The sequence below is a fragment of the Sabethes cyaneus genome, chromosome 2 (assembly GCF_943734655.1).
Source record: "Sabethes cyaneus chromosome 2, idSabCyanKW18_F2, whole genome shotgun sequence".
Taxonomy (NCBI): Eukaryota; Metazoa; Arthropoda; class Insecta; order Diptera; family Culicidae; genus Sabethes; species Sabethes cyaneus.
In genome coordinates, this window is record NC_071354.1 from 109,530,406 (window position 1) to 109,546,179 (window position 15,774).

General features: G+C 42.6%; 2 protein-coding genes across 3 annotated transcripts in view; one reads left to right on the forward strand and one right to left on the reverse strand.

Annotated features, from left to right (window-relative positions):
• The window catches only part of LOC128734052 (zinc finger protein OZF-like), a 164,667-nt gene extending 157,204 nt beyond the window's left edge, over positions 1–7,463 (forward strand). For both annotated transcript variants that reach the window (XM_053828033.1, XM_053828034.1), the window contains 3 exons: positions 2,597–2,666; positions 5,995–6,360; positions 6,419–7,463. In XM_053828033.1, coding sequence (XP_053684008.1) covers positions 2,597–2,666; positions 5,995–6,360; positions 6,419–6,872 — 890 coding nt within the window. In that variant the 3' untranslated portion in view covers positions 6,873–7,463. The remainder of the gene's footprint in view (positions 1–2,596; positions 2,667–5,994; positions 6,361–6,418) is intronic.
• Positions 7,464–9,949: 2,486 nt separating this feature from the next.
• Positions 9,950–15,213, reverse strand: LOC128735856 (uncharacterized). The gene is made up of 2 exons (XM_053830340.1): positions 10,978–15,213; positions 9,950–10,936 (listed from the first exon to the last, which is right to left on the reverse strand). Exons 1-2 carry the CDS (start codon positions 15,211–15,213, stop codon positions 9,950–9,952), a joined length of 5,223 nt encoding a protein of 1,740 aa, XP_053686315.1.
• Positions 15,214–15,774: the final 561 nt, after the last annotated feature.

The following is a 15,774-nucleotide window of genomic DNA, read 5'->3' on the forward strand; positions in this document are numbered from 1 at the left end:
TGACTATTACGTTTTATTTTGTAAATTTGTATGTGCGATGCTTTATCATTAAATATTTTTGACTACTATTGTGAGCCTTTATAATACGAAATGCTAGTTAAACGATACTGGGTTTTGTGCCTATTCGAGAATGACTCTAAAATCGCTTTTTCTGATCAACTCGAACGGGTTTTCCCAGTCATTTACATTCATGTAGACTATTAGTCGGATGAATTACATTATAAATAAATTTTGTGTACTCCGAGGCTCAACACCTAGTGCCGCGGTAGCGGCCTCTCCGATGGCCGAGCGTATTCTGCCCCAACCGTCTTCGAGGTTTGAAGCACCTAACTCCTCGGAAGGAGGCAGTGCCTCATTCAGTACCCGCGCGTAGTTCTCGGCATCTAGCTGCCTGATGTTCAGCCGAGGAGGGCGGCTTTGACGTGTCCGGTATACGGTGGAAAGCTTTGAGCGCACATGTACTGCTACTAGGTAATGATCAGAATCAATATACGCACCCCGACGGGAGCGTACGTTCGTAATGTTAGAGAAAAACCGGCCCTCTATGAGAACGTGGTCAATTTGGTTCATTGTACGTTGGTCAGGTGATCTCCAGGTGGCTTTGTGGATATCCTTGCGCGGGAAAAAGGTGCTTCGGATCACCAGTCCTCGGGAAGCTGCGAAGTTTATACATCGTTGGCCGTTATCGTTTGTGTCGGTGTGCAGGCTATGGGGTCCTACCACCGGTCTATACATTTCTTCCCTACCGACCTGGGCGTTCATATCCCCGATGACGATCTTGATGTCCCGTGACGAGCAGCTGTCGTACGTTGCCTCCAGCCTCGCGTAGAACGCTTCTTTCTCATCGTCGGGTCTACCTTCGTGCGGGCAGTGCACGTTAATGATGCTATAATTGAAGAAACGGCCCTTTATCCTCAATACACACATTCTCTCGTTGATCGCCTTCCAATCTATCACGCGATCCTCCATTCCGCCCAGCACTACAAAGCCCGTTCCCAGTTCGTTGGTAGCGCCACCGTTCTGGTAAAACTGGGCCTTTCCGCCACGGATCTTCCATACCTTCTCCCCTTTGCGACAGATTTCCTGCAGAGCTACGATACCGAGTTTGCGGGGTTCCAACTGTTCAATCAGCACCCGCTCGCAACCTGCGAAATTTAGCGATCTGCAGTTCCAAGTCCCGAGTCTCCATTCGTCGTCCTTGTTCCGTCGCCTAGGTCGATGTCGAATATTCCGCTCCGAATATGCTTCAATGTTGTTAGTTTTTGAATTTAGGTGTGTAGCCGTACTGGGGCAACACTACCGAGTCTCGCGAGGGCGCTGCCATCTTATAGTGCCGAGACTCACTAACTCCCGGTTAGTATACGACCATAGTTTCCACCGGGGTTGGTTACCCGATCTCCGCTAAGGTTGCTCGTATTCCGGCTGGTACCACGAGGAGGTCGGGATCGGAGTTGCTGGATAAGAGGCTAACGACCACTATGGGGTCTATATTCCGCATTATCCAGCCGTTTACCAACCTGCATTTTGTCTATATTATTGAATTCTGATATAGTAGCCTTACAAGCGTATAACATCTGTACTCTGCGCTAAATGAGATATGAGACTATATCCATTTGAAAGCTCATATTTTACGCTAACTGTTACAGGTAGTGTCAATAGTGGCGAATCTTGGCTTCGAAACTTTTAAACGTGTTTTATGCGAAAATATGCCACTTTTTTAATGAAAATTAAAATTGTGGCATACTATGATAAAATTACTCCATACTCAATAAATGGCATTTATTCAGCACTATTTTTTGAAGAACTTTTCCTTAGACACCGTTGAACTCTGAGCTACCATTAGACCTCTAGCATATTTTTAAGATTCAAATTTTGTAATATTGATCTAAAATTTTGGATTTAAACACTTCAATAGTATAGAATTACAGAAAAAATACAACGGAGAGTCGAAATGAACTTTCATTTTTTGGCTGATGACCAGCGATTCCCCACTGTGCGGAGGGTGCGTGGTCTGTTCGTGTGCTAAATGGTCGAACCAAAGTTACGGAGGGTGGCAAGCCTGGACAGATAGCTATCGAATTTTTATCAACGAGAGTGTTCACGAAGACGCAATTGTCGTGTGATTCCCGGGCAGTCTTCCACAAGGGCTGAATGTTCTCGCCGACGACTCTCGCGCACTAAGATTCCACTGCCGACCGCCGGGATAGGAATGAACCCTTGCTTCGGACTCGGTACCTCGGTGCGCAATTGACGACGCACGAGACGAGGACTGACTCTCGGACTTCGATCCACGAAAAGTTGTAACGTAAATTGTTGGGCTGGGAAACACGGGCGGTAATTGACGACCGCCGTGAAAATTTCGCAACGGATTCAGCGAACTTACCACCGCCTCCGTTTGGCATACCCCTTAGGGCGGACCTTTGATTTGCACACGAACTCAAACGTAGAATAAAACGCCGTACATACAATTGCAATCATATAACATAAAAAACGGAAAAACAAAAATTTACCTTCTTCTCCTCTGTTGGGTACTCTATAAGCTCTATAAGCTCTATAAGATCATATTCTCACGCTACTTTTTTGTCTCTATTTTCAGGCGAACGTCCGTATGCCTGTGATATTTGTAATAAAACATTTGCTGTGAAAAGTTACGTCACAGCTCATCGGTAAGCTTTTATGGCGTTGTATTTTGAGTAACGTAAACAGATTACAGAACGCGTGAAAATTCATTTTTATATAAAGATGTGTATTTTTAAATAAAAACGTGTGAACTAAGATTGCATTACGTACCTATTTAATGGAGCAGGAATACTGCTTATATAACACTAGATATACCAGCTGTTTAGTCATTCTGCCCGAGCAAAGTTTTAGAGAAAATTGAAAACAAAATTTGATACCTTGATATAACGGATTTTGGTTTTCATTTTGGTCGACTTAGCGGTTAAAATATCAAAATTGGTAACAAAATGTTCATGCCGTGAAATTAAATTAAATACATCATATATATTGACAGCCTTTGCATCAACTTAATCGCTAAATTGTGTGTATAACAAGCTGAAGAACAAAAACATATGTTTTTGGCACAATCTCACCCCGACAGACGGTAGTCATCAACTTCAACGTTTTTCATTAAACGGTAGTGTTGAGTGCGCCCTGTCGAGATGAACGTATCGAAGATCATCCATCGTCCAACAACATTGATCCCGCAACGTAACTACACCCATGCTGACGCGAGGAATCGTTACACCAGTGATGGGTAAATAAAGGGCAGTATGATACAAAACAAAACAGTAAACAAAACGAGAACAAAAAACAATTGAAGGCAAAGGTCTAGAGTTAAGCTTATTTCTAAATTTATTTCTCTAAAGTCTAAATTACAAACTGTTTCATAAAGCTAAATTAAAATCTATCTAAAATTATCTGAGGCAGTGTTGTTATACTTAATCTACGTTTGCTTAGAGTTAGAAGGTTAAAAGGTGAGAATGATTGAATTTAAGACTGCTTACAGTACCTGGTGTAATTTTAGGCAGGCTAATAACAGCAGCAACGCAAGGTGTGCGAGAGCTGCAAATTTATGACGTTCCCATATAACAAAGAAATCACTAAAAGTAGGACTAACGATAATTGTTTAAAAGTGCTATTACAATAACAAAATTTACTCCTGCCACAGGAATTTTACAATTTATCTACCTACACTCTTTGCTTACGGAACAGGTAATGATTGTGGAAACTGACATCGGAAAGTTAAAATATTCGTGAGCGATTGGACCTGACGGTATTCCATCTTGCATTCTGAAAGTTTTCCCTTCTCGCTACCTCTTTCAGTATTGTTCAATGCTTCAATCCAGTAGTGCAATTTCCCTGCTCTATAGAAAGAATCAGTAATGTTCCCTGTACAAAAAAAGGGTGATAAGCGCAACGTTCAAAGGTATCGAGGGATCACATCGTTATGCTCCAGTTCTAAAGTGCTTGAGAGAATCGTGAGCAACTCGTCGATTTCGTCTCGTTCTGCCTAAAGGGGTGCAAATTGATGCAGTATACACGGACCTGAAATCAGCGTTTGATCGGGTGGATCATGGCATCCACCTTGCTAGGCTGGAGAAGCTGGAAGTTTCCGCACCGTTCTTCAAATGGCTACACTCGTACCTAATACACCGTATGCTAAGTGTGGATCGGATCCGAGTTTTCCGACTCGAGTTCAACAACATCTCTGGTGTACCACACGGGAGCAGCCTTAGACCCTTGCTCTTTTCGCTATTTATAAATGAACTATTAAATCTCCTGTCTCCAGGCTGTCGGTCTTTTTTGCCGCTGTAAATATCTTTAAGGTAATTAAAATAGACTCCGACTGCATTGAACTGCAACGCCTTATGGACAAATTTGAAGATTGGTGCTCGAATGACATGCTTACCGTCAGCATCTTATAGTGTTTCGCCATCTCCTTTCACTGTGAAAATAAGCCTAGAGCTTTTAGCTACAACATGGCGTGACATTTGATACAATGCGTCTATCACATCCGTGATCTAGGTGTCGTCCTGAATAGCGCTTATTAGACCGGTTGTTCTCTACGGGCATGAAACAATGCTCGAGGAAGACATGCAAGTGTTGGAAGTTTTCGAAAGATAAGTACTATGAACGATCTTCGGCGGCGTACAGGAGAACGGAGCATGGAGGCGAAGAATGAATCATGAACTCGCACAGCTCTATGGCGAACCAAGTATCCAAAAGGTGACTAAAGCTGGGCGGATACGATGGACAGGGCATGTTGCAAGAATCCGGACAACTATCCTGCAAAGATGGTGTTTGCCTCAAATTCAGTAGGAACAATACGACCAGGGGCGCAGCGGGTAAAATGGTTAATACTGTTTGTTTTATTCGTCAAGCATTTGTAGACTACATACAATAATGTTATTACAATGTTTACTTATATACTATACATTGTTCCTATGGCTAAGTCGTAGTTTCATTTGGATTCTGGACATAGTGATGTCAATTCTTTCGCAATTTTGATTATAAAGGCGCATCATGTTATTGACTGGTCCATTTTTCGCATAATTGGTCTTATATGATTTTTCCAAAAATATTTTTCTAGTTCTAAGGTTACGACTCAGGTGGAGCGAAATCTGACGGAGAGTACTCGGTGTCCGAGGAATTGGAGAGCGGTAGCCCACAATCGGGTTAATTAGAGAAACCTTAGACCAACCTCGTGTTTTTAATCTTGACCTTGAAATGCGGTCAAACAGATAATTAATATTTTTTTGAAATGGTGGTTCTACAATTGATGAAGGGACGGTAGGGGAAAGTAATGAAAACTTTTTTGGAATGAAGGAGAAAGAGCGGAAAGGTGAGGGGTAGGGGGGGGGGGGGGTTATTGATAGCCACGCTTAACAAGTAATCGTTGTGACTCCTACCTTTTGTCCAATGCTGGAAGGTGCATGGTTCGATCAAGCTATAATATGAGAATATAAACGGACTCGAATCCATAACACCCACCAGGGCATGTGACTCGCTGTTACCCATGTACCTTTGAATGCACAACCCACTTATCAAGGTATGTTTTAATCTAACTTGTTTTTACTGTCAGAACGACAACACTGTGCAGGCGCTTGCGACTTACAAGGTTTACAAAATCTTGTGGGTTCGAATCCGGTTATAATATAGTAGCTTGGTTCGATCCGTGCACCTTCCAGCATTGGACAAAAGGTAAAAGTCACAACTCCTACCCACCTCCTACCTGGCTGTTAGCTCCCCTCTAGGTTCACAGATGAATATAATGTGTATAGAAAAGATCAAAACTATCAAATGCCTATCTGAAATGAAATCAGGAAACGAATTGTTAATTCCTTTTCCATCAAATCGGTTTAGACATCATGATTACTTCAAAATTCTAGTTATAAATTTTTGAAATAGGTGATATCCGAAAACAATTAATTTGAAATAAATTATTCTTTTATGTTGTTGGTTGATGATTATATTATATTATCTATGTTTCAGCTGGTCTCATGTTTCGGAAAAACCTCTTAACTGCGATCGATGTTCAATGACATTCACCAGCAAATCACAATTCGCTGTTCACATCCGAACTCACTCGGCAGGCCAAAATTTTGAATGCCGTTTGTGTGGTCGAGCCTTTATTCGAGACAGTTATCTGATAAGACATAACAACCGAGTGCATCGAGATAACCGAATTAATGCAAATCATGTGAATGCTACGATTAATAGCGTTGCTATCGGGGAAATACCTTCGCAAATTAACGACTCCAGTCCTGGAGATACGGGCGATCACAATAATCACCAACAGATTTCTACTCAGCAAAGAGAGTCATACAATAGTGCAACAGCACAGCCATGCAATTTCAGGTTTGTTAGTTATAATAATTAAAATATTTTATTGTTATATATAAGCATTCCTTACCAGGTACGCGCCCGAGCTTCATATTGCCGAGACACTATCCTCCGTTTCACATATTTCCTCTCCGGATATTAGTAACGGACATAACCTTTCGCCAAATATTACACATTCTAGTCAAGAGCATGGAATGCCATTGTCATCTAGCAGGAATATGATTATTAGTGCTGCTGCTCCAAACGTTCAAATTAATGACAATTTAATTGGACAGGCACGCATGTCAGAAGAGTTACACGACCGAGATCACATTGAAATGGACCGAGTTCTACACCATGAACGTTCAACAGAACATGAATCTCGTAATCTCACAGAACGCTTTATACAAAACGCTGACGGAATGGCACAGGATCATACGATTGCTATGCAACAGCAGGAACACCATCAAGACATGATGTCACCAATTCAACACCTTGTTTCCGATAAAAACAACATCCCTGATCAACTCGAAAGAAAACATGACTAATGTAATCTCGCTGATATAAAATACCACGATCAACTATAACTTACTGAATCATAGCAAAATTATAATACCAATTGAAACACGCTGTACAACTATTGATGTATACCAAGTTAGAAATAGGAAACGGTTTAAATTTTAGAAAAGTTCAGAAAACAACCGATCACGTTCAATGCATTATCGCAGTTATATATTAAAAAAAACTCGATATGCTCAATGTAGTATATGATTAACGGTGTACAATATAATTGCACATATAACAGTATGATTGAATATAACAAGTATATTAAATAGTAGTGATCACAACATAAAATAATGAAAATTTTTTATACAATCCAAGTCGAAGGCAGCGCCATTGGTATTCTAGTAACATGTATTATTAGTTGATGTTTATTTTAAATAATATAAAGCAAAACAACGTTATATGGAACTTCTCTGCGCCAATATAGGAGAGAAGCATTGAAGTATAGACACCATAAAGCTTCCTAGAGTAGTCATTTCCAAAATGATGTGATCCGTAGCTGCCTTCTGCTTTTTATTTTCGTACAAAAATTAGCAACCATTCAAATGAATAAAGGAATGTGTAATCGCCCGAACGTCAGAATAGTAGTTATTATGAAATATATTTATTTTATTTAATGTAATGAAAGATGGTTATTGTTAATTGCTATAATTCCTTCCCATGTCATCACTTGAAAAAATGCAGGCAGCCATGTTTTCATTGCCAACATTTCATGTGTGCGAGAATGAAATAGCATTTCGCCGCTGCGTTTCACTCGACTCGATGCTCGCTGTCAAATTTTGAGCATCATGACATGTTGTCGCTGTCAGTCACTGCAGCTAGTTATAAAGATGTTAATAAGGTGGTCACTTCGGATCATAAGGGATACATTAAGAATTCGGGAGTAAACAGTTCATTTTGCTCTTCAGGATTGCGTATTCCGGTCACTGATGATATAGGGTCAGGTGGGGCAAGACGGGTCACCTAAGGAAAGTACCCGATGCGTTTTTCTACGAATTCAATTTTAACCCGCTTATCATTTATTTAGATGAAGTCACTAATAATCTCTTCCGAAAAAATCGACAAATCCGGTTTTTTGAGGATTATATATTTTTTGTGAATACATTTAAAAGACATGTTATTTTAAACTCTTAAAAAGTACGGGGCAAGACGGGTCAAAATGCGGGGCAAAATAGGTCACATAACAAAAAGCGAATTTTTTAATCGAAACCCGTTATGAATCCTTTACAGAAACAAAAATTATTCATTGTTACTGCAGAAAAACGGCTTATATATTTCAAAATTGGGACAAAAATAAATTAAAGGAAACAAATTAAAAATTATATCAGACAAAAAGTGAAATGTTGGAAAACTAACCTTTTGCCGCATTAACTGTTTTAGGGATAAAATATATCCCGGGCCAGCTAAAAACTAGTCACTTATTTAATAACAACAATAAAGAAACTCGAAAATATAGATATATGGACAAACATAGGGAGCCACACAAGTCTTGTAGTTGTAGGGCATATAACAGTTGACTCTCTAAGTGATATACGGAAACCACAAAGTTACGGGTTGGCCAGCTGGAGATTCCGGAATATCCGTTGAAATTTTCGTATTGGTAAAATGGGTTAAAATTGGTAAAATATTTTTGAAGTAACTAAAGTCGGGTAAGTGATACGAATTAAAAAAAAAGTAATGAATAAGCGACCTTAGAAAGCCATAAGGTGGTCCTCCGAAAAATTCATAATATATCGTGAATATTTTGAGTGTAATTTGACTACACTAGAAGTATATTTCGACTATTTGTGACTCAATTTGGTCATTGGATGGTTTACCGGAAGAAAATTCAAAGCTTACCTGAAATTGGTCACTGGAAATGCAAGTTTTTTTTAATTTGAAACAGTTCAAAATGAAATGGAATAGGTCTCAGCAATCCTCAACTAAATAGGCCGCTCACGACTCGACATGGCCGCCAAAACGTTCACTGGAAAATTAGAATTTGCCGTCAAAGTGAACAATAAATGAAAATTCATGTTGAAGTCCGCGCTGCAATTTGAAAAAGGTTTGATATAAAACATTTCGGAATACTGCAAATGTTCGCTGACAAATAAACGAGGTTAGCAAGTTTGTTGAAATTACCAATTTTGCTAGTGTAATTTGATAGATGTGGTATAGTAAACTGAACTTCCGGTAACAATTACTATACTTACAAATCTAATAGCAAATATATCAACTTTTGTATAAGCTCTTCACCAAGTATTGTGCACTTCTGGGAAAATTTTAACAGAAATCTAACCATCGTAGTTAGCCATGGCCATTCCGAAATCCGCGTTGACGGTATCTAATATTTTTATGGGTTTTGCCTGAGAAAAAGTGATAGAGAAGTGTTTGGGAACTGGACCTTAGTTCCCGGACTGGTTCTTCCCTTGCGCGTGGACTGTATCACGGAATCCGAAAGTTGACAAAATCACCGCGCCAATCGCTGTCGCCGGGGTAAAATGTGCGTATAGTGTTGGGGGTGGAATTCACTTTAAGCACCGTTGCTTCGCCAGGACCTTTTCTGTCGCCAATTAAAACACGGGACGTACAGAAACTACACCTTTATTCCCTTTAAACTTTGCACCGCAACCGTTTTATTTTATTAACATTAATTGATTTAGTTGGCTTATAACTATAAATTAGAAATTTTCAGCGTCCTCGCTGTTTGACGGCAAAATTGGCAATGGTGGCCACTTTTAGAGATTTATCCAAGTTCGCGCTCGTCCCTCCAATCAGCTCTAAACCGAAGTTTTACTCCACTCCGCCTCAGGCCGATTATCGTAGAGCTCCATCGGATGAGTTGATCCTCTTTCGGATAATTGCTGCTAGGTGTTGCCACTGATGATGACAGTCGCCGCTTAGCGTTAAGCTCGCAACCGACAGGGTTGGGTTGAAATGACCCGTGATTGTGATATTCACTATCGAGTATGTGATATTCGAAGTTGCCAACATCCTCGCCCACGCTGAAATCGCCGGATTTCTGAAAGAGAAAAGAACAAAACCTTTCGCGCACCAGGTGGACGGGCTGTGACGTGCCAAGCTATTGGGAGTTGTCTTCTATGGATGATAAGGGCAGGATGCAAATCTTCTCAACCGGCCTCTTTAACAACCCCGCTGCTGTTTTCAGAGTCACCACTCTGACTACTCCGTCGTCTCCAGGATGCACCTGCTGTATTCTCCCCATCTTCCATTTGATTGGTGGTAGGTTTTCGTCACGAATGACCACTAGCTGCCCCTCAGTAATTGGCACCGGAGGCCGCCAGCGCTTGGTTCTGCCCTGCAACTGGGCCAAATACTCCGACTGCCACCTTTTCCAAAACTCCTGCAACTTCTTCTGAATCACCTGCCAGTGCTTAAGTCGATTCATAGGGATGGCTGAATAATCTGACTCTGGAAGCTGCTGCAGAGATGCCCCAGTTAAAAAATGACCTGGAGTCAACGGTTGTAGATCATGAGGATCGTCGGACATCGCTGTTAGAGGTCTTGAGTTAAGGCATCCCTCGACCTGAGCCAGCAATGTGCACATATCTTCAATGGACGCAATGTGGTCCCCGAGAACACGCAGCAGGTGGAATTTCGCAGACTTAACTGCCGCTTCCCACAACCCTCCGAAGTGGGGAGCACTCGGTGGATTAAAATGCCACTGGATTCCATCTCTCGCACATTCTCTTGTTACGCCTTCTTGGTGTTCCTTACTGCGTAGCAACTCGAATAGGGCTTTCAGCTGGTTTCGCGCCCCTACGAAATTTGTGCCATTGTCCGAAAAAATGTCCGAACATATACCTCTTCTCGCGATGAATCTGCGTAACGCCTTCAAGAAGCATTCCGTAGATAAATCTGTCACCAACTCCAAATGCACCGCCTTGGTGCACATACAAATAAATACTGCCACATATCCCTTTACAGCCGTACGACGAGGGCCTGGTCGAACATAGATTGGCCCAAAATAATCAACTCCAGTTCTGGAGAACGGCCGCGCGGCGGTCACTCGAACTGTCGGTAATTCGCCCATCAGCTGCTGAACTGGCTGTGGTTTCGCTCGAAGCAACGTTGACATTGATGCACTACCTGTCGGGCTACAGCTCGGCCTCCCAGTGGCCAATACTTTAACCTAACCGCGCTAATGAGTAACTGTGGACCGGCGTGTAGAAGCTTGCGGTGGTAATGCTCCAAAAGTAATTTCGTAAATGGGTGTCTCGCTGGAAGTACGAGCGGATGTTTTGCTTCCTCACTGTTCATAGCATTAGCCAATCGTCCTCCAACTCGTATCAACCGCTCGCCTGATATTTGTGGATTGAACCAGCGTAACGGTGAACTGCGCGCTACGATAGAATCGCTTGATAAGGCTTTCCATTCGCCGTTGAAAACTTCTCGTTGCACTCGTCGAATTATCGCCTGCTCTGCCAATTTTAACTCTGTGGTTTTTAGAAAACCGCTATTTCGCTTAGCTAGTCCCTCTCCTTTGAGATGGTCCATTAGTCGGAACCACCATGCAGTAGTCCTTATCATTGTCGAGAATGAAGAAAATTTTCTCACATACCAATCACCGAATTCTTCCTGCTGACTAATGCAATGTACCGCTGTACGACGAGCCTCCTTTGCTGCCTCCTCTGCAATCGGTTCCGTAATATCTTTCGGCCAGAGCTCCTTCTCAGCCTTGAGCCAAGTGGGTCCTTCCCACCATAGTATATTGGTTTGTATTTGCTCTGGGTTGATTCCCCTTGAAATCAAGTCCGCAGGATTTTCAGTGCCTGGAACGTACCGCCAGGTTTTATTTTCGGTGAGTGTTTGAATTTTCGCTACACGATTAGCGACGAAGGTCGTCCATGTCGATGGTGCTGCCTTAATCCATCGTAGAACACAAGTAGAATCCGTCCAAAAAACTACCTCTATTTGCATTTTAATTGCCTTAATAACCTGGCTGGAAAGTTCGGCGGCCATCCGAGCCCCGCACAATTCCAGTCGTGGAATGGATTGGCACTGCAATGGTGCTACTTTAGATTTGGAAGTCAGCAACACAACTGAAACAGTTCCCTCTGAATCCACGCTTCGTACATAGGCGCACGCTCCGTAGGCGCGCTCAGAAGCATCAGAGAATAAATGCAGTTCTACCGAAATTGCCCTTGGTAGGATTACACAGCGCCTAATTACCAACTCGTTAAGAAACGGTAGTTGAGCGTGAAAGTTCCTCCATTCCCTCTCAACGCTCGCTGGGAGCCAATGGTCCCAATCCAGCTTCTTTCCGTCTTCATCCTTCAAACACCACAGCAACTGCATAAACACCTTAGCAGTCGTGATTACCGTTCCAATCAAGCCTAGAGGATCGAACAATGTCGCGATTATCGATAGAACCTTTCGTTTCGACAGTCTTTCATCTTGACTTAGCTCAGGAATCTTAAAACGGAATTTCAGAACATCCCTGTTAGGATGCCAAATGAGTCCCAAAGTTTTTACCGCGGGATCAGAATCTAGCTCGTATCCATCTGCTTTTATCACTGCTAGGTCTTCCTCTGGTATGCCCTGCAATACCGTTGGACAATTAGATGCCCATTTCCTTAACCGAAATCCGCCTTTTCTTAACATTTCCATCAATTGGACCCGCATCTCCAATGCTGCCTCCGCATCGTCGATGCCCGTTAAAATATCGTCCATATAAACGTCTTCGCTAGCAGCCCTTGCTGCAAGTGGGAACAGTGCTTGCTCATCCATAGCAAGTTGTTTGAGAGTCCTTGTTGCCAGGAACGGTGCGGGCTTGGTACCATAAGTAACTGTGGTTAGCTCATACGTTTCGGCGTCCTCCCCAGTATCTGTACGCCACAAAATGCTTTGGAGCGGCCTGTCCGCCTCCGCAATCTGAATCTGTCGAAACATCTTTTCGACATCCGAAACCAATAAGATCTGCTTCGTCCGGCTTCGCAAAATAATTGATCGAAGATCATCCTGAATAACCGGTCCCGCTAGCAGAATGTCATTTAGCGACTCCCCTGTCGCCGTTTTGCATGATGCGTCGAACACCACCCTGACCTTAGTAGTAGTGCTCTCTTGCTTGATGACCGGATGATGTGGTAAGTAGCAACGTACTACTTGCTCCTTGCAAGGTACGTCAACCCTACGCATATGTCCTAGCTGCCGGTATTCCTCCATGAATTGATTATATTGATTTCGCAGTTCAGCGTCCCTTGACAATCTCCGTTCAATACCTTGAAGCCGCCGGAAAGCGATGTCCCTTGAATCGCCAATCCTACCAAATGCGCCTTCAACCTTAGGCAGAGAAACTGTGTAACGACCATCCGAGCCCCTTTGCACAGTTTGAGCGAACTGCTCTTCGCAGCGTAATTCTTCTGGAGAATAATTTGTGGGAGACCCAATCTCCTCACACGACCAAAACCGACCAAGTAATTCCTCCAAACCGACAGCCATATTGCAGGAAATGCGTTGACCACGTTGTGGACCATCCACTGATCCGGAAACCACCCATCCGAAAACCGATTCGGTGAGCGTTGGGAGACCTTCTCCCAGCTGAACTTCATTTCCGGTATTGAAAAATGCAAAGAAATGCTGTATGCCTAGCACTAGGTCCACCGCTTTAGATGTAAAAAATGCAGGGTCTGCTAATTCGATGCCGCTCGGAATTTCCCACCCAGCCATATTTACATTAGTAATGGGAAGATTTGCAGTAACTCTTGGTAAAAGTAGAAATTCCATTCTACGTGAAAATCCTGACACTCGTGATCTGATTGTAGTTGTTGTCATTTGTTTCACTCTAGTGCTAGTTTCACCTATACCAAATACTGACACATCTGACCTTTGCCGTTTAATTTTGATACGTTGACCTAAACCTTCAGTCATAAAGTTGCACTCAGAGCCGGAATCCAACAAGGCTCTAGCCGGAATAGAACGTCCTTCATCGTCCTCCACTAAAACAACCGCCGTAGCGAGTAACACGGACGATGCACGATACCCTGACACATTCGAAGACACTGGCGTAGTCGATGCACTAGCAACCTGAGCTGAAGCCTCTCTGCTCCCCGTTGTATCCTTAGGCTTTTCCCTAGCAGCCTTATTGTTCTCTGATTTAAAGCACACAAGTGTGTTATGCCTTTCCTTGCACATACCACACGAGTATTTTGATGGGCATTCCGTGGCCCGATGTCCTCGTTTGAAGCAGTTTATACACAAAGAGTGTGTCCGAACCATCTTATCCCGTGCAGGAACTGAAAGTCGTCGAAAGGCTGGGCACTGATAGAGCAAATGCGACTCTGAACACGCTACGCATTTTCCAACAGCATTTTGGACAACATTGTGACTATAACGAGTGGGATTTTGAGTTCTTCTGAACTGCCGAGAAGACTCTGCCTTGGGTTCTGTAGGTTTAGCAGGTAACACTCCGAGAACGTGTACCCTCCGTTGTAGAAACTCACACAAATCCTTCACTGTGTCACGCTCCCTTGTCGACGAATATTCCTCCCACGCTCTTCTTGTCCCACCGTCCAAACGCGTAGATAAAATATCCAATAACAGCAGATCCTTATAGTCTGCCGGTTGTATAAGTTGATCTAGTGTCTGCACTACTCGCTCAAAACCTTCCAATAACGTCTGCAATTCGGTGGCTGATTCCTTTGACAAAGATGGCAATTTAAATAACGCTTGAACTTGCCTCCGCTTCAACACCTTGCTATCGTTGTACCGCCTTGTCAGCGTATCCCAGGCAATTTGGTAGTTTGCCCTAGTAATAGATAGTGGATCTATCAAGGCTTTTGCTTCCCCCGCCAGGCATCCCTTCAAATAATGAAACTTCTCTACATCGGGTAAGTCAGCCTTCCAATGAATAAGCGAAGTATACAGGTCGCGAAAGCTTAACCACTCATCAATATTGCCATCAAAGGTTTGCAATTTGATTTGTGGAAGTCGAACATGCTCGATTGTAGGCTGCTGCGTAGTATCAAGCACGCGAACTGAAGCATTCATTGAGGGTTGCTCATCAAACTGCTTAATTTTATCCAACAGCAACGATTTTACCTCATAATAATCGTTACCAAACTCCGAACGCTGCTGTATGTAACTCTCATCCTCTGCAGTGTAATCTTCATGGATTTCAATCTCCAATATGACGTCATTCACTTTCTCCCACAAGTCTTCCAGCTTCTCGAGACGTACCGTCACCTGGTTCGCAGTTGTTTCAACACTAAACGCTTGCACAAACTTACGAATATCCTTAAACATGTTCAGGTACGTCTTCAATTTGGTCTGAAGCGTCTTCAGTGATGGGTTTTTCTTGCCACTACCCGTTGTCGTTGGTGCCATCACGACGATTTAACTTTGACAGAGAGGGTTATAAACAAATACTTGGATGTAATATTCCGTTTAAAGTTGAACTTCGGCTGAACATATACTGTAGAGTTATTCTTATATTTACCTGAAGAAACAGGATTTGTCGCTATCTCTACAGGAATGCTCGTCGAAATTCCCAATCAATTTTCCTGGACAACAGTGCGACTAATATGATAGTTTGTAATCGCAATGTCTCCTTAAGCGTAAAATTTTCCACAAATTGCGCGCAAATCGCCCTTTGGTCAGCAAACTCCAAGTTGCACCAAATAATTATATCCACGTCCAGAAAGTGTCGAAAGAAAATTTTATTTGTAGTAAACTTTAATGTCCGGCTTCGGCCAGACATATACCAGCTTAACTGACCTTCAAAAGTTTTAACTGCGCCTAATATTCCAAGTAGTAGTACAGCAGTTATTTCAATGATTGCATCCACCTTACAACGCAAATTCACTAATATGACCCCTCGGTATTTAAGCTCGACAACATCCAATAATTTAGTACATTTCGATCATCATCCACAGTGCACAAGAAGGT

What these genes read in the sequence shown, in the direction of transcription:
- LOC128735856 (XM_053830340.1), bottom strand. Translation starts at nt 15,213, where the DNA reads ATGGCACCAACGACAACGGGTAGTGGCAAGAAAAACCCATCACTGAAG. An exon ending in GCCGAGCTGTAGCCCGACAG is followed by an intron (nt 10,937 to 10,977) that starts GTAGTGCATCAA and finishes GCGAAACCACAG; the next exon opens with CCAGTTCAGCAGCTGATGGG.